Below are 19,008 nucleotides of genomic sequence, written 5' to 3'. Positions count from 1 at the left end.
CCCGGAAGGGGCGCGGCGGGGCGAGGGCGGCGCGGTCCCGGCGAGCGGTGGAGAGAAACACTGAGTTTCTTTGTTGTGTAACTCTTTTTGTCCACGGATTAGAGAGGGTTTGCGGCTTTTTGTGCTGATTCAGGTGTTTTTTGGTGTTGGGTTTTTTTTTAAATGCCGAGTAGTCATGGGTAAGTTCCTCTTTTGAATAGGATGTCGGGTGAACTTTCTTGTGACTCTTTAATTTATCGCTGGCTGCTTCTCGTCCCCGAGAAGCCGCGGTGCCCATCTGCCGCGCTCCTCGGCTGGAGTTGGTAACGCCTTCCAGAAGCACTGTGGATAACGTGAGAACACGTTAAAAAAATGAAAATAATACTAACTTGTTGTCATAAAGCCGCTTCTCGCTAAAAATGAGCCTGGCTAGCAGCCCGGGGTTTCATCTGCAAGTACTACTGCCAGCATTTTATAATAAACGTAATGGCATTCAAGAGAGTTTGAGTCAAACACTTTGCTGGGAAAAGCTGACACGAAGCCATTGGAATAGCTCCTGTCTGTATTGGTAGTGAATTTTTTCTGGCCATCTACTGGAATGTTTGTAGTTTCTCTCAGTTTTTCTCTCCAGCTATCTCTTCAGTTTCTCTCTCAAAAATCTTAATTAAATTTTATTTGGAAATGATGAAGGATGCCTTACAGCAGTGTGCTATAGTGATCCTTTTTTTTTTTCTCTTTCTGAAAACAAGGGGTTTTAACACCTGGCATATTTTTTTTTTAGCCTCCTTTTTGTATTTTGGGGGTTTTTTTGTTTGTTTGTTTGTTTTTTTTAAACCAGTCCCAAGTCAGGATGACCTATAAGCAAGGCAGCCCACTTCCCATGCTGGAGGACTGGGCAGTGCTGTTCTGCCTTAGCTGGCGTGTGTCAGTGTTTGGTTCTCGGCAGCAGCGCAGGAAGTCTTGCCATCCTGAAGAAGAGTCATAAAGTGTGTTGAAGATCTGTTACTAAAACTGGACTGAAAATGTGCTAATTTTGTGTTGCCTTTGGAAGAAATGATAAGTCATTTCTGACAAAAATATACATAGCTTTTCAGGGCCTCATTGCGTCTTCAAAAAAAAAGTCATCAAGGAGTTGTGGAGGATTTTCTTCACAATTGCTAGCATGGTATCGTGCCCAGAATAATTGTAAGAGAAGATTGAAAATGCCTTCCTGCATTTGACAGATGGTTTTAAAAATTTCTTTTTCAGGTTTGAGTTGATCTTGCTAACTGCAGCTATGGTGCAGAAGTATCAGTCCCCCGTACGGGTGTACAAACACCCTTTTGAGTTAATTATGGCTGTAAGTATTGATTTTTACTGTAATTTTCTTCCTTGACAGCTTCTTGTGTTGCTAAGTAGATACTGGGCTCCATTTGATAGGTACTCTAGAACATACAAATCTGAAATGATATACAAAATGTGAGAGGTATATGGTTTTATGGTTTGTTCTCTACCCAGAGTATTTTTTTTTACATAAGGTGTTCTCTTTTTCTCCCAAAGTTTAAATATAGTTTACAGATTTATTTTGAAGTTAGAGCAAAAGTAGGCTCGAAGCATACTTCCCAGTTGATTACTGGGGGCAATCTATTCTTATTCTAGCATAGGAAAAAGTACGTTGATTAAAAGATTGTTGTGGTTGCATCTTCATCAGTATAGAGTTTACAGGACTAGAGGGCACAGAGGAAGCCATGAAAGCAGAGCGTTGGTAATAGTTTGGGGAGGGGAAAAAAAGCAGATTGCTACAGAGGCCAGAGAGATGAACAGAAAGCCTTTTGGGTGCATGGTTGCTAATTTGTGTGCCAATGTTACAAATAGTAACTAAAACAAAAAAAAGTCCTAATTAGGTTCCCTCTTTTTTCTCTCTCTGCCCCTCTCCCTCCCTTTTTTCCTTTAGAAAACAGAGAGGAAGTAGGTATTTGACATTTTAAAGTACATTCAGCCAAAACCACAGCTGTGTGGCTCTCATGAGTTACGAAGACCGGTTGAGGAGGGCAGTCATTTCAGCTTCTGCCTGATAAGAACAGTTAAAACTAAATAATAATCTAAATAGTAATGGTTTTCTTTCACTTGCTGAAAATACCATGTTCAATGGCTTCAGAGGAGAGTTTTAATAGTGTTCATAGTGTAAATATTTAGATAGATCACATGGTTTGGAGTGCAGAGTTCCTTACAGAAGTGATCATTCATAGTCACAGGGTGAAAAAGGGTTAGATCAGTCTACGGAGAATACTACCATTTCTTTTTATCTTATTCCTGAAAGCGCCTCCAGTGTTACACATGCAGGTCTTGTTCATGCAAACAGTTCCAGGCAGAGAGTGGTTATTTTCATGAGCGGTAAGAATCTGACTGTGAAGTGTTGAAGGTCTTTTAGGACCTTACTATGCTCTGACAGGTAGACTTCAGATGGTTTCTAATTTAAATTTGATTGTCTGTGTAACTTGGGCGTTCAGTGAAGTATACTGGTTCTTGTTCTTAGATCAGCCAACAAAAATGAGTTTCTTCGACAAAATTCTCTGGCTGTTTGCTGAACTGTGGAGTCTTTACCTTGATGTTGAACTGAAGGCAAAAATTCTTTTAAGTTATTTCTTCAAGGCTATTTTGAGTTAAAATGCTGACATTGGGATTTTTCACAATGCTTTATTGGGTGTAATTAGAAACACTTCTGACAATATTAACTTTGAGTTCTTAAACTGTTCTGTATCTTGGGGGTAACATTTGAAGAATAATCTTTAACAAATATTAAGTCTGTTCTTACATAATATTAAGTCTGTTCTTACATGAAAGCTTTTCTCCTTTGGCAAGGAAGAGGCTATAGTACATACGCAACTAGGATAAAATAATAGTTGAAAAATTAAAACAGTGAACTAAGAGGAGAAGAATGTTTATAAAAAGAAACAGTCAGCCCAACAGGATGCTTTCTGAGACTAGAAGTTTACATTAGCAATAATATGTAGGGTTTATTTCATCTATGTCAGGGCAGCGAGTTATCACTTGAACTTGTTCAGAATCTGATCACTGGATGAACATCCTTCTCCTGCCATGTCGCCTCTGTTATGTTAGTGGGTTTTAAAATGTGTAAAATTCCTGGTAGTGATCTACCCAAACTGTTCATGCATTTTCTGAAATATGTAAAGGAGTGCCTCCATGTGCCAAATTCTTTAAAGAATATAAACAGTGTGCGATAGTTGCACACTTTTTCTTACTGTTTTCCCTTGGTTGAATAGTGATTGCATAAGTTGAAGTATTTCTGGAAGCAATATTCCCATCAGATTTTGTGCTTACTAAAGTGAAAGTACTAGGTTATATATTCTCAACAAAAAAAAAGTGCTATAATGTTATTTTAACTGTATCAGCAGCTCTTCTGAAATTAGGAACACATTCTGGTATGTACCAAGCTTGAATCTAAGGCACCCAGCAAACAACTTTAACAATATGTTTTTTATGTTTGCTCTTTTTTCTCTGTCCTTCTCTTCCATATGCACCCAAACTTTGAGAGAATGTGTCCTCCAATAGAGGTTTAAAGCCGCGCACCAGCGACACTCAGCTGTCCATAAAAAGCTGCTCCAAAAAACCTTTGCTCCATGAAGCAGCAGTGTTCTTCATGCTGAGCTGTCTAACAAAAATCACTCTTTCTAGTCTGTGTCGTGTTGCATGGGGTCTTATCTTGTCTTAAGGTGCTGAATACTTTTAAAAACATTATTTGGAAAATCGTTCTCCATTCCCTGAGTTTCATGGAACTGAAGAGGTAATTCATTCTGTGGAGTAGTAATGAAGATCACCAGTGTCAGTGAAGCCCATGGGGACTGTAAAGATTTCCGGGATGATATATGTTCCAACTACAATTGGCACTCATTAAGTCAAATTAATATTAAGCTTTCAGATAAGGAAATTGACATAAAATTCTTCTTTTTGACGAGCAACCAAGTGAATGCCACTTGCAGAATGGGTCATTTATACTACAAACTTCCTATTTGCCCACTTTTCCTTTCCTGGGTTTCAAAGAGGTACTTGAGGGAGAATAAAGTACAATCAGCATTCCATTCATGCTGCTCTACTGTGTTTTGAGAGAACTTTGTTCTCTCTGTGAAGGGTGAGTGCAGCTATATTAAGACAAAAAACTGGATTTAATTCCACTTTGATCTAAACCAAGATTGACAAGTGTTTTGCAGACAATTATGATATAAAGGCTTTTAAAATAGATGCAGTGAAAATTCTTTTTCTAAGTTGAATTGGTGTTGAAAATAAGTTTCTCTCTATGTTCCTCCATTGAAATCCAGAAATCATCTGTTGAGCCCTAATGTATCTCTGACAATATACTTCAAGGCACAACCCCTTATCTCTCAAGTCTGCAAGAGAATTGGTGAAGTAGTGTTGGTAGAGAGTCAGGAGATCCATTGCTGCATGCTTTGTGCCTGCCTTTATCATGAAAGGCAAGCTACGTAAAATCAAATATAGGCTACTTCCCCTGAAGATTTCCTTTTACTGGTAAATTGTGTGGTTCCAGATACTATCGAAGTCTCTTTGAAAACAGTAAGAACTGGATGCAAATCTTCTAATGAAACTCTCTATCTTGAAAATGCCCTAGAATCATGGGCTAGAAATTACTGTAATTTAGTCCAACATGGGCAATGTGATTTTGCCAAACGGTTACCAGTGATGACTTTTGGCTGCTCTGTGACATATCTGTCATAATCGACTTCTTGAAAACTCTCTGTGTGTATGTATATATATCTATTTAAAAAAAAAAACAACACAAAAAACCAGCCAACTTGCACAGCTGTTCATCAGGCTGAATAGAATCTTGCCTCGTTTTTCTTCCTATTCATGTTGAAGTTTACGTAATGCTGGAAGCAGCTGAAATGTGGCAAAAAGTCTGTTTGCTTAGACTCACTTGTCGAGTGACCAAGGTTAAATATATTGGAGAAAAACTGAGAAGCTGCGTTTATAAAACTTTTAAAGATTATAGATCCAATTTTTGATATTAGCTTGGAAGAGGTTTTGCATTTCAAGTAATACAGAGACTTTGCTGAATATGTAGTTCTTCATATTAAAAGGCAGTTAAGAACTAGAATCTTGAAGATTTCTTAACACACATGAGGCTAAAATTAACTTTGGAGATTTTCACTCTGGCATGCATTGGATAATTCCGCTGGAGTTTAATTTCCAAAGTAAATTTAAATAATGAGTAATCAACTATGGCATTCCAAGGATGGAATTTATGCAAGTGGAAAATAAGTAAGGCTTTTTGAAAAAGACAAATTGAACCATTAACCAGAGGGGGTTTTTGTGTTTCTGGAACCTCTGTGGAAAATGTATTGCTCTTCAGCCCCTTTAGAAAATGTCCTATTTACAGCCAGAAGTTACTTAATTTCAGAAGTAAATATGAATAGTAACGGGACTGAATGCAGCAAGTGTGCTCTAAACCTGTCCTGTTGTGTTTAGTCAAATTAACGTAGACTTCAAGAACTTGTGGCTTTGTGAAAACTAAGATTTTCAGATGTGCATGTGACAGGAGATAGACTTCCAAAGGTATTTTGCAGTCTTTTTTGAATACCTAAAATAATATTTCCACTTTGTTAAAGTACCTGGCATTTGTCACCTTCCACTGGTGCCAAACAGTGAAGAGAAGTCTGTAGGTAATCTGTAGTCATAACGTCAGGAGCTTGCAGTTGTAGAAATAACGCGTTTGATTTTTATTTTAAAATAAAAATAGCAATTAGTCTTGTACTGCCTCAAGGCTGAAAACTACTTCCTTCCAAACTATGTATTCTCATCAAAATCCTTTTAAAAAAAATCAGTCTCATGTTTTTCCTTTGTTCTGATAGAATATCTAAAGCATGAATCTTAACAAGTATAATGTGCAGTGCCCTTTTGATTGTATTGTAATTTTAATGGTTCAAATTTGCTGCTTTTGGACAACAGGCTGGCTGGCTTGCTTTGGTTTTATAGCTCTGAAAAAAAACAGTGTTTAAGATAAATCTCCATGATTTAAAGTATCCCTAAATTACAGGAAAGTAATAAGATTGTAGATGGCATAAATACGCTTCAATGATAGAGTAGATTAGAAAAAATGTATCTGTTTTGTTCAGATTGACAAATCAAAGTATAATCCCTTGATCTAGATTGTAATGAGTTTCCTGATCAGGCAGTACATCATCATCTTTTCATTTTAAAGGTTATTACTTTAAAATGTCATTTAAAAAAAATGTATCAAGTTAAGTGCCATACCTGCTCATAAATCCCTACAATTTTTATTCCTTCTAGTCTCATTTTCTTTTTCTTGGAAAAAATGCATTCTGCGTATCATGTGAAGAGGGGCTGAGAGGCTGGTGAGGAAACGGAAGCTTTAGAAAGCACAAAGTAGGCCTTAAATGTATAGAGAAGTAATTTATTCCCCTGATGCTTTGCACCTTCTTGTGGGTTTGTTTTGGATACTTAAAGCCTGGGGAAGGGAGCAAATTGAGTGTGTCTGCTTCTGAAACTGCTCAGCTGTTTTCCCGTTGGTTGTGTGACTCCCGGACTTTCATCTACTTTGCTTCCTGTCTTTGTTGAAGATTCAGGCTTATTTACTGTTGGAAATGCATTGGTAAAACTGTGGTGGAACAGTGCCTTGTATGGATTGTCTTAGTTTATAGTGAATGTCTGCAGTTTCGCTGCTGGTTGATGTTGATGATGGTCTCTTATGTTAGTACATGTTGTAAGAACAAACGAATTTTTGGCCACTTGTTTGGAATGAGCCGTGGTTAACAAATGTAAGAGTTAAGTTGAGGACTTGGGAAAAATATTGACTTAGCAGCCTGCTTACTGTGCAATTTACATGTTGTGTCATGGCCTGCTTAGATATTTCCATGGCTAGCTGTTTCCTGTTTTTTGTGGGCAAACACATGACCTGACTGTAGCTGACAGCTGCACTTCTCTTGTTCACCAAATGCTTTCAGTCAGTTTTTTTTTAACAAGTCTTTTACACTTTAAAAGCTAAAACACCACTACTGTCAAAGCCTGAAAGGTGTCAATAGAAGAAAAATCCGTATCAAAGCAGTCCTTGTTGCTTTGTTCTGAAAGCACTCCAAGCTTTTCACCCTTTGTGGGTGTTTTAGCTCTAAGACTGGTGCGAAGTGCTGCTGGAGGATCTGTTGATCAGCCAAGTGATGTTGTCTTTTGAGTTAAAAATCTCGAAGTTAAACACGTGGGAACCTGGCAGAAAGGAAGTGGTTAATGCATTCTGCAGAGTCCTAGGCACCCATGATACTACAGTTATGATCTGGAAAAGGTATAAATTCATGCTCGTCATTTAACGTGTGGTTAGCCATTAAGAAGTGTGCGTAAAAGCCTTCAAAACCTCATGGGAAGGAGAAATGATGTATTATGGTGTGGGGTTTTTTTTTGGTTAGTTCTAAAAACTTGTCCAACGAGGAGCCAGAGGTTGCTTAGAGATCAGAGACGTTGGCTGCAGACGTAGAATAAGGTGTTTCCGTATGGTATGGCCTGTCACACGCGCTTCCAGCTGCTGTCTTACAGCAGAATACCTCAGCTGCTATGCTTTTAGGAAACAAGCACACCATGAAAATGGGAGTAGAAGGAGAACCTGAGTGACTGGAAGCAACCCCATAAAGCACATTCAGTCAGAGTCGAGAGTTTGGAACACAGAATTGCAGGATATTCATTGTGATCTTTTTTCATAACCACGACTGGTTTTGCTTTGCACTTAGTTTGAATTCAGTACGTTTCTGGAAGGAGGGTGGCAATGTGATCTTAAAACTGTTGCGTTCAGAGTGAATCCTCTAAGGCTTTGCAAAGAAATCTGTTAATTAGCTCGAGTTAAAATTAATTACAGGTTAGTCTTAAATGGTCTATTTTCTTTTTTTCCCAAGTGAATTTGTCTTCAGATTTTTCATGTAGTGTAAAATTATGGTGTATATGTTCTAAATGAAGATCTAGGCTGTTAAGCTGAATTAACAACTCTTTTTATGTAATTTTTATGACATAGTTAAGACAGGTCAGGTTAGCAGCTCAGGTAAAATTGTAAGTGGGGCCTATTACAGGTAATTTAGTAATTTGGCTTTCTCAGTCAGGTTCCATGCAGCTTGTTTCAGCTGTAATCAGTGAGTGATGTTTGAGGTGAGAGTTGTGCTGTGAATTCATGCTGGTGGAAGATATGGTGGTGGTGTGGCTGGGTGGTCTGGGTACAGGGGCTCTCTGGCATTGTTTGGGCTCCACTGCAGTGTGGGGCACCGTTGCCAAAAGAGTACAAGCAAGCAACGAGCCATCAAAATCTGAGATCAGGTCCCAAGGGCTTGGCTTTTCTCTGCATTGCTCTTGCTCAAATAATACTAATTTCCACCCAGTCCACAGAGGCTTTCATCTTGTGGTTCATGGGCTCCCTCTTCTAAGGGTCAGAGAAACATAACTGAGTGGTTTCTCATTATAGCAAAGTTGGTGTTCCAGCTTGTTCTTGTTGCTTTCTTCATCAGCAAGCCAGTTTAGGGAGATAGGCTGGTCAGTAGCTATCTTGGAAAAAAGGAAAAATAAATACCTTGCCAGCCTGATTTCCTCACCCAGCTTGCTTAAGGCTGATGAGCAGCCCTGGGGGGGGCAGGTGCTCGTCCCCTCCTGTCCCTTCCTGCACTGTTAGTGAGCTGATGGCAGCTGGCCACAAGAAAGAAAAAGCAAGTCAACAGGGTGTTTGTCAGTACGCATTGCACTGCGGGAGCCCTTGATTCCATGGGGAAATAATTAGGGATCTGCAGTTTGAAAAATGCCAAAGCCCCATTGCTGTAACAGTAAATGAAGGGGCTATTAGAAGCTTGATTCAGCAGTCTTCAGGCCTGGTATTATTTAGCAGTGCAAAGTATTTGCAAATTGTGCTTAAAGGCTTGGAGTTGTGGATTCTGTGAGTTGCTTTGGCATAAAGGGGAATCTGTCCTTACAGTAGAAAAATTAAAATTAAAAAAAGGTATTTTGTGTGATCTAATGGAGTAGCATGCGAGCTGACTGGTTGGCTTTCATGCTTTGTATTCATGTATGAAACTTCAGATTTGAACAGTTTGTCTTGGTTTCCTCTTGGGTTTTCCTTTATGATAATAAGGTTTGGGGGGACTATATATCAGTAAATTTGAAAACAAAAATATCACAGGGCTCATGGAACCTAACAGCTTTAACTGGTGACAGCAGAGGGATCGTGGGAGGGAGCAAAGAGAAGCTACCCCTTTGTATTAAAAATGAATTTTTAATTAAACTGTTTTAATTCTTAATTATGTACTTTTGGGTTCTCTTAAATTAGCATTTCAGGACTTTGTCATGGTCAGATTTATGAAGTTAAATATCTAAATTTGTAGGGTTATCTACATTTTGGATCACTTGTTGGATAATTATGGCTGTTTTCATTCTGACATTATTTATATTCTTAAAACTTGAGTGTAGGTGTGTTTTGGAATATAGCAGATCAATCTGTGTGACAGTTGAAAACTACATTGCAAATCTCTTAACATTTCAGCCTCTCTGACTGATAACTTTCTGCCTTGCCTACTACTGCTGTAATATTATATCATATTTCTTTGGTAATAATAGATCTCATTTTGGGAAAATGAATATTTCTCTGGTGACGGTCAGGATGGCGGTGTGTCATTTATATTTGTTTATGCCACAGCAGAAGGGGAACAGTTAGCTTCCTGATGAGAGCACTTCCTTTCTCGAGTGCATTGTGTCTCTTCATTTAGTGTGAAATGCGAATGCTATAGCCATTAAATCCAGTTCAGGAACATCAGTCAGCGGGATCCTTTCCAGAGGACATTTTTCTGGCTATTTCATTCAGTGTGTAAATTATACTACTTAATTTGCAAAACTCTCTCTTTGCTGTGCAATTCATTGGCCTGTGGATAAATTCTTCATTACTGAATTCATGGCTCTATGAAATTACTTACTTCTATTGAAGTGTTTCATGGTCTGCATGGTGCAGCCACTGATGTTGTAATGAACAGGATTTAAAGCAATTTCACTTGGACTTGTTTGTTCTGTGTTGACTAAACCGATTCTTGCTTTTATTTATCTGCTGTTCTGTGCTATAACAGAGGGTAAATGTCGTGGTTTGGTTTATGGCCACGTACTCCAAGGTGCCCCATCATGACCTCATCCACAGCCACTGATGCTTCAAGGTGTGCAGCATGGATTCATCCACAGCCACTGATGCTTCGAGGTGTACCTTCTCCAATGTGGACTTATCCTTGGGCCACAATCCTTTTAAAGGTATACCTACTGTGGCACAGACATAAGCACGTCTGCGGACACTTCGAGATATACCTGCTCTGGTGTGGATTTATTCATGGCCACACCACCTCTTTGGGGTGCCCTGCTCCCGTGTGGACTCATCCTCAGGTCACAGTCCCTTCAACTTGAGTTCCCATCGGAGTTCTACCCTGTCCAGTACAGCACACAGAAACAGCAGGGATGCCCTGGCCATCTGCCAGCCCAGGCGCAGGGCCATGGCGGTTATCAAAATGTTCCCAGGCACAGCAGAGTGAAATGATAAGCAGTGCAGCAGTAGAGCAAGAAGTGAAAGCAGAAAGCAGCCACTAACGAGCACTAGACTGTAATATACAGTAAGGCAAGTAAACCCCATAGCAAGCACAAGAGCCTGCGTATTAACAGCTAAACAGCAATAACAGCTATAAATTCAATCTAGCACATTCCAACCAAATCTGTCATTATCTCAAACCCTTCAAGCCTCACACTGGGCACCAAAAAGGACTGTCGTGGTTTAACCCTGGCTGGCAACTAAGCACCACGCAGCCACTCGCTCACTGCCCCGTGCTGGGATGGGGGAGAGAATCGGAAGGGTAAAAGTGAGAAAACTCCTGGGTTGAGATCAAGACAGTTTAATAGGGAAAGCAAAAGCTGCACACACAAGCAAAGCAAGGAATTCATTCCCTACTTCCCATCGGTGGGCAGGTGCTCAGTAGCTGAGAGCTGAGAAGTCCTTGGCCAGTCTAAGCACTACCCAGCAACAACTAAAACATCAGCGTGCCATCAACATTCCTCTCGTACCAAATCCTAAACACAGCACTATACCAGCTACTAGGAAGAAAATGAACTCCGTCCCAGCCGAAACCAGGGCAGTAAAGAACAAAGAACTGATGGTCTATAATCTATGATTTTAACTGCTTTTTAGAAAAGAATCAAAGGAGTCTTGACTGTTCTTTTTTTAATTGGCTTAGCTTTTGAAGCTAGGTGGTATCTTTCTGGTTTACTGGGGAGCAGCTTCAGGGGTGCAGAAGCTATACCACCTTAATATGCCAATGATGCATCTAGCAGTGGTGCTACCTGGTTATCGATACCTTAATGATGTGTTTGGATGTGAGGAAAGGGATTGTATTCTGTCTCTAAATGAGAACTGCAGTACTGACTTGCACCATAAGGCTTATCTAGCTAGTGTGCTATGTATCTGCAGTGGCCAAGGGCAGTATCTGCCTCTAGGGAAGATAGGAATGATACAAACATATGGGAACACTCTCAGGATACTCTTTCATCCTACAGCCATGTGTCCTGACAGCCCTTCTGGTCCAGAACATGCCCATTGTCTATAATAGCACTGCATGTGGCTTCTTTCTTGTGCCTGCTCAATTTCTTTCTGGAGCCAAGTAAATGGTATCGTGACACCCTCCAGCAGGAGTTCGTGCTTCATGACGCGCTCTGTCAAGAGATACATCCTTTATCTAGAGCCTGGCTCCTGCTCGCTCAGCTTCACACCACCTGCTCCTTGTGTTGGAACAGGCAATAAAACCCTACTCAGATTCTTCTTGCTGCTTGCCCTGTTAGATCAGTAAGATACATCCCTCAGTTTTGAAATTATTCTTTTTCAGGGTGATGAGTTGTAAGTCTGTTTAATAGTTTATGATTCCATGAGGAACCACTGTTGTTCTGTGCTGTTGACCTTCCACTATTGATTTCTAACCTTTTTGAGGCATCTCCTGATACATCAGACATGTATGTAAGGTTAAGATTTTTTTAAACGTTACATTTAACTTCCTAGCTTAAGAGGTAAACTGTCTGCAGGCCTCAGACCCTATCATGCTGCATTTTTATGACATGCCATTGACATTAATGAATGGTCAAGATTTAATTGATGTATTTAATAAATTTTAATTGGTTTGGTCGATAGAGTAGAGCTGGTCTCTACTCAGAAGCCGATATTTTGCTGGTCTGGAAGCCAAACCAAGACCTTTACGGTTGAGCCATGCCACTTATCTTGAATTCTGCCCTTTTGGCAAAGCCTTCTTTACTGTACTGATTATACTCTTGGTAGAGGGAAATCGCTTTGGAAATGCTTAGAGGCCAATTGCCTCTGGGCCAAATTAAAACCTGGTGGGTGCGGTTTGAGACAATGAAGTCAAACCTGTTTCACTGAACCTTCGTGCAGTGTGTGGGGGGGTTGATCTGGATGGAGATCAGGAGACTTTGTTCTTCGTGGAAGTAAAAGTCTTTAACCTTTCAGACAATGGTTTAATGAGGAATTCTGAGCCTATACTGCAGCAATGTCATCCTTTCCTCCCCCGCTCATAAATTAGATTTTATCTATACAGTAATAATTTTATTTAAAATACCCTAACATATTCCAGATGTTAAACTTGTTTTAACAGACCTGTTTATTGAAAGTATCTGTGATTCTAAGACCAAAAATGTCACAAATAGTGATTGTAGGACTCATAAATAAGTGAGACTTAAGCATGAAGCAATAGAGCAGTAAGGAGTATTTGACTGTTCCAAAAATAGACCCTCAGTGGACACAGTAGGATTGCAGCTGAATTTTAAGGTAAAACTGACTGCAGAGGAACCAGACATGCAATTTCCTTAACTGGAAAGGACTGGGGAAGCTAAGTACCAAATTCTGCTTTCAGTGTGAAGTATCCTGTGCATTTGTGAGATGTCTGTTAGCAATGCAGAACATAATTGTCATTGTTCAGCTGCTGTAAGACAAGTAATGGTTATTTCAAGCAATGATAAGACAAGCTTAATGGTTTACAGTCATTTTAATATGTGTAGCTTAAAAATTTCAAAGAGAGAGATGTTCCTGTGCTGTGTAAAGTTTATATATTGCCATTGTTGCAGAGATATAGGAAGTGCTTGAGAATAGCTGACATTCCCCAGTAATCACATGTCGGTCTCCAAGCATTTAAGCTTCCACTGGCCTGTTGCCAGTCTTCGCTGTGATGCTCTTTTGAAGGTCAGCCTCTTCTCCGTACTACTTTAACCTTGAGCCAAAACAGTCATGTCCTGTGCAATTGGGGTGAGAAGCCAAGTTTCCTATCCTAAAAAGTACTGAAGCCGACTCTAATTGCAGGGCACGTTGTGTCAAACAAAGTATTGTGCTCAGAGCTACGTGGCTTCTGGGCCAGAACTGATTTCCATCTGTCTTGCCTGGAACGCGGGCAGAGTGAACACTCATTTTCTCTGTAGAACAGTTTTGCACATGCATTTAATATAAATGAGTTAAAGTGAAATTGCAAGTCAGTCTGATATTGCTGTTGCCCCCACTGTGTCAGCTCTCTGTGAATATTGAAGAGCAACTTACAGCAGCCTGGCTATAAAGGCTGCCCTTGATGTTCTACCTTCAGCCTAAACCAGAGCGATGGCAGTTGTGTTTTTTCTAACCAGCAATTTGATATTGGTCTTCCAGTCACAAGCCAGCCTAACCTGAATGATCGGGCTCTGCCATCTCTCTCCCAGAGGAGAGGAAGATTAACATTATTTTATCTACATTCAGCATGTTTGGGTTTTCTGTGATTAATCTTTTTTTCTTGAGGAAGGAGTGGTACTTGCCCAACTTCTCTATTTTAGCTTCTCGTTTTAGAGATTGATGCCTTAAGATTGTGCAGAGGCTGCAATTGAAGTTAGCTTTGCTTGCTCTGTAGTGGAGTGGCACCATGCCTGGGGCTTGTTTGGGCTCTCTGGACTTCTTGAAGGAGGAAAAGAATTAATGATCTTCTTGTGAGTCTCTGGGAGGCAAGCAGGTGTAACTCTGCTTATACTGGCTATCCACTTTCTCCTCAAATCCCACCCTGGTGATTCATTTGTTCTCTGAAGATGGACATTCAGGCTCCCACACAGAGAATCAAGTATTACACAGTTCCAGCTGTGCAAATTTATTTACAAACCACGAATGACTTGTATCTGTTATAAAGAAACCACTCTTCCAATTAAAGTACTGTTGAGGCATGCTGTGGTTATTAAAGATCATCATTTACAGATAAAAGATGGAATGTTAGCCCTTGTCTTCAGGTCAGATTCTTTATCCCCAAATTGGTTTGCCTGCTGAATTGGTATACCTTTGCCACCAAAAGTTTGAATAAAGTTGCATTAAATCATTGAAGAGTTCACTTTTTTATTTGGAAGAAGATTGTGTCTCTGCATGTAGCAAAATGGTTCTTAGGTGGTTAAGAGCCAGTCCCCTTCCAGTTTCATTACATGCAGCTGTACCCAACAATCAGACGACTATAATTTTGCTAGTAAAGCTTCTCTATGTGACCACTCTTCTGAAATGAAAATGCTCAGCTATTGAATAGTATCTATGCAGGAAGGGTGCGCTGAGGGGGATAAAGTAGTGATCTGTATAAAAGAGCCTACGTGGGTGGCTTGGCTGGTCACATCCCTCGTGAGAATACAGGTTTCTCTGTCTGGCTGTTTTCTTCTGGTGCAGGAAAGCAGAGGCTCTTTGCTGGGTCTGGTCAGTTGGTTACCACAGTTGCATAACTCAACAGTGAATTACCAGTAAAATTCCACTTATCTGGGAGATTGTTTCATAGCCTGTTTTCAATCTCCTGCTTTATTTATAAGGTCTAAATAATGAAATATTAAAATACTAAAGTAACTTTATTCATGCTTGAAAACACTGGACGCCAAAGCTGAGCCTCTGTAGCCTGTGCATTTATTCTCCAGGGCAGAGTAAGTTTGCTTCAGACCTTCCTGTCCCCCAGCAGTAACTCCTTGCTCCTGCTTTTTGCCTTTTTTTGTTTTTCTATCCTCTACCTTGCTTTTGGTTTTGGGAAGTCTTAAATACACTATGTGTTTTTTAGTATTACTAAAATTTGTCTAGAATGCTTTGTGACTATATAATACCAAGTACTTCCTTGGATAAGCTTAGAGTTTTACTGATGCTTAGTTGTAGGTGCTATTTAAATGGAACATCCTTTCAATAAGCTGCCTGTGAAATCCTTTTGATTTCTGATTTGTATGCTAGCACTTCCTTGGTTCACATATACTTCATAGAGAATGTAAACTAAAATTCTGAAATGTATGTAAACTTTTTAAATTACTACAAGGAAAAGGTTGGGGTTTTTTTTCTGAAATTGTCATTTCTTGAGGTTGGGTTTGATGTCTTCTATAACTTTTAATAGCAGTAGAAGATAATTAATTCTGCTTGATACTATCCCTGCATGATGGCCTCCAAGGAAAGAAGTTTAAGCACAAGCAAGACAAACCTATTTTTAAGATGGGTACTAAAGTTTTTGAATATGGTGCAGGTGCTGTGATGAAACTGCTTGAAGATCCGTCCAGTTTCAGTGACTGCTTTCACGAACGACCCTGATGACATAATGAACAGTGTGCTTGCTAAGTTTTCAGGTGACACTACAGCATATTTAAGTGCATTACACCTTGGCGGGACTCAAAGCTAGTTTACAAGAACTAGCCCGCAGGGTAGTTATTAGGGCTGTTTAAAATGCCAAGCTATGCGTTTGGTCTGTATCTGGAATGCACTTAAAGCCAATAGTGATCAACACTGTAACCATGGAGATGCTGCCTGAACTGAAGAGATGAACAGAAATGACACGTTTTGTGTGTTAGTGCTATTACATTCACTTGAGGGTGCTTTGTAGCAGTGTTAACACATGAAAGGTCCTGCCATCAGAAACCCGGGGTGGTGTGTGATGTGTTGTATAAGCAGCACTCTAACTGCAAGCTATTGAGCATACAGTTTCATTTATAATACCATTTCAGTGGTGTTTCATGATTTTTGTGCTTGGTGGTGTGTATAAACTATTGTTGTGGCTGAAATTTAACATGAAACTGTTCCTTTTACACTGCAGAAGACTTCAAAGAGATTCAGTAAGTGTGAAGTAGCCTTGGACTGTGCCTACAGAGCTGTACGGAGACATGCGTTGATACTGTCTGTTACACGGAACAGAGCTTTCTTCCTTGTCAAAAGCCACAGGGTCTCTAATCTGAAAGGTGGTTTTGCTTCCCCTGTGTACGTCCTGTAGAAGTTTTGTGTGACTGGGGGGTAAATGCTGTTTGGAAAGATGGTGATGCAACTGCAAAGAAAAAATTGTCTCTAAATTTTTATGGTCTTGGCTAGAGTAACTTCTTTGAGCTAAAGCACAGTAACAGCTTCTGTGCTGCTTCATGACTCCATAGAGATTTTTAATTTATTTTTTATTATTTATTATTTTTAAAGCTCTTCATACAACATTACAAAGTGGCTACTGAATTTGAGTTTTGTCTGCATACTGGGTTATTTTGTAATGGTTGTGGGCAATGTCCTCATTGCTTTCAGTTGCTTTCTGTTTCTGGGATTTGCAGAGTGGATGTGAGGGTCAGAAGCTTTCTCGCTCTGTTTCTAGGATTTGAGCAGCAAATTGCTGTGCCTGCTTTGCATGTGGCAGGCCTGTTAACCTACCAGTAGAACAAATATGTATTGTTTATTCTGTGGTGACATCCACAAGATTAGCAGATTTTCATTAGCTCAGTTCATACCATCTAGGAGCAGGGTATATTTAAAATGTGCAAGAAACATAACTAGATACTTAGCTTTAAAGTACTGTGGGCTTCTAATACAGCTAACCACAAAAATGGATGGAACAGTCCTGCTCTCTTCTTCATACAAGGTGTTGAAAACCTAAGGCTTTACATAGTAAGCTAAGGGGTGAATGTAAATATATTGGAATAAGTCTTTCTTCTCATCCTCCCTTCCTCTTTCTCTGGGAATGTTCGCAAGGTGTAAGTGGGTCATTCACAGCAGTGTAGGATCTGAAATCCTTTTCAATGAAACCTGATTAAATCAAGAGGACCCTTTTAAACAAGTATGAGCATCAAAAGATGCCAAGGGGGAGTAGGGATTATGCTCTTCTGTACACCTAAAAAACCCTTTTCTTCCACACAGAGAACTCTTGAGTGACAGAGGAACTGTCAGTGGCAAGAATTTAATGGCTTTGGTGAATTCCAGAGAAGGAAATGTTTTCTTGTCCACCTCTGCTTTATAGTTGGTTTCACTTCCTTCAGCTACTGGTTTCCTGGAGAAATTCTCAGGAATTTAATTTTTACTCCATAAAAGGAGAGGTGAGCTGGGAAAGCTCAATGTGCTGGCGTGACTGGCTTCAAATGCTTTTGTAGAGACAACAATACTGTGAACACCAGGTCGTCTTAGCACTTCATACTCTAACAAGATCAAGTGAAGCCCTGATGATGTTAATGAAATGGTTTCTGTAATGACCTTCAGTGTTCGAAGGGTCGTGTGGGCTGCTTAGAGCACAGGTTGTTGTGGGTGTTTGAAGCACAGGAAATACTTTGAGACCTGTGCAGGATCCAGTAATGTCTACATGGTTGTGACTGATTCAGTGTGTTAAGTTTCTCTTCAATTAGTTGGGCCCTTGATCTCCTGGGCTATAAATTTGAGCACCATTTCAATGCAATATCATAAATACAGTGTTATAAGAATCTGAATATCATGCTGTAATAAGCTGAACCACTGACAATTTTTCTTCCCAGATACTCTACCTGAAAGCTCTGTTTACTGCATTGGAGAACATGTGAGATTGTTTTTCAAGCTTGCTTCTCTCACTGTTTGAGAAATTAGAGCCTTCAATTAGAATTCATAAACAGAATCTGTGCAGAATAGACTTTGTTAGTACTTGTCTTATAATTTGTACAATAATGTGTATTTGCGTGGTCAGTATTTAAAAAAAAACACAAAAAATTAAAACTTCAAAAACTAAAAAGCCATTGTAATTCAAGCATTTGATGCATAATTATATAAAACTTTACAGCCCCCTTTGAAAATTTTAGAGTAACTCCATCATTTTGAAACTTTAAAGCTGGGGTGTATATCTGCAAAGTAGAAGCAGTTGGGCCATTTGGTGCAATTACTTGGGAATGCTTTGCTTTGGTAGACTGATGTGAACAATGTGGGCACTGTTTGTTGTCAGTGCTGTAAGCTTACACCCTAAATGCACTAATGATCATTTAATCAGGAACCCCTAGGTCAATAGCACTCTGTACACTTTTGTAGTAAAGAACTTTTTCACCTCTGAAATGAAGCAGAATGCTTGTCTTATTGATATTGACTTGTCCTATTGATTTTTCTGTGTTAACTTATAGAAGGGTTATTTATTTTGTCTTGGATATGCTTAATAGTCATCATTAATACTTAAGAGGTCAAATTTCATCTTGTACGAGGGAGCGGAAGGTGAAGACAATATATATCCTGTTCCCGAGTGACTCATGCCACAAAAGGATAAAATGCTTTTGGACTGTAATGGAGGCAGAAGAGGGACAAAGTAAAGTAAGATCAAGATGGAATTGCCAGTGTGGTGAAGTGTGATGGGGAGAAAGGAGAGCTGGTTTTTTTTCCTGTAGTTTTGGGTAAGGGGCTACTCACCTTTGCCAGGTGAATGCCAGTCAGTTCTCATTTTACGAGATTCACCGGAATATATCCCACCACACGATGCAGCTGTCCCCCCAGAGCCATCTGTGCGACTGTCAGATTCAGTGTGCTGCCAGTTCTTCTCTGCTATTCACGCCCTTCTCCAGTATAGCTCTGTTTGTAAAGGCTGGATTTTCTACTCTTCAGTGAATTCTGCTCTTCATAGAGTGGAAGAGTTTTTCCCCTTCTAAAATTAATATGTTAAAATGAAGGTATGCTCAAATGTGGGGCATTGGGATTTAGTTTCTTTTTCTAACACAAGATGGAACACAGAACCTTCCTCTTTAATGGACACTTGCTGC

The 19,008-nt window shown here is 39.7% G+C and overlaps 1 protein-coding gene across 3 annotated transcripts in view; it reads left to right on the top strand.

The window, feature by feature from the left end:
• The window catches only part of SEC14L1 (SEC14 like lipid binding 1), a 65,655-nt gene that overhangs the window by 21,090 nt on the left and 25,557 nt on the right, over positions 1-19,008 (top strand). Inside the window, exons 1-2 of one of the 3 annotated variants that reach the window (XM_009637812.2) lie at positions 114-332; positions 1,228-1,318. In XM_009637812.2, the coding sequence (XP_009636107.1) occupies positions 1,256-1,318 (63 nt within the window). In that variant the 5' untranslated portion in view covers positions 114-332; positions 1,228-1,255. Of the gene's footprint in view, positions 1-113; positions 333-1,227; positions 1,319-9,389; positions 9,395-19,008 lie in introns of those variants that run through there. The other 2 variants (XM_035893330.1, XM_035893331.1) reach the window with 2 other exon arrangements.

Source organism: Egretta garzetta, unplaced genomic scaffold (assembly GCF_000687185.1).
Source record: "Egretta garzetta isolate BGI_Z169 unplaced genomic scaffold, ASM68718v1 scaffold34, whole genome shotgun sequence".
In the NCBI taxonomy this organism is placed as follows: Eukaryota; Metazoa; Chordata; class Aves; order Pelecaniformes; family Ardeidae; genus Egretta; species Egretta garzetta.
The sequence above is the reverse complement of the archived record's forward strand: the minus strand, read 5'-3'. Positions and strand labels throughout refer to the sequence as shown.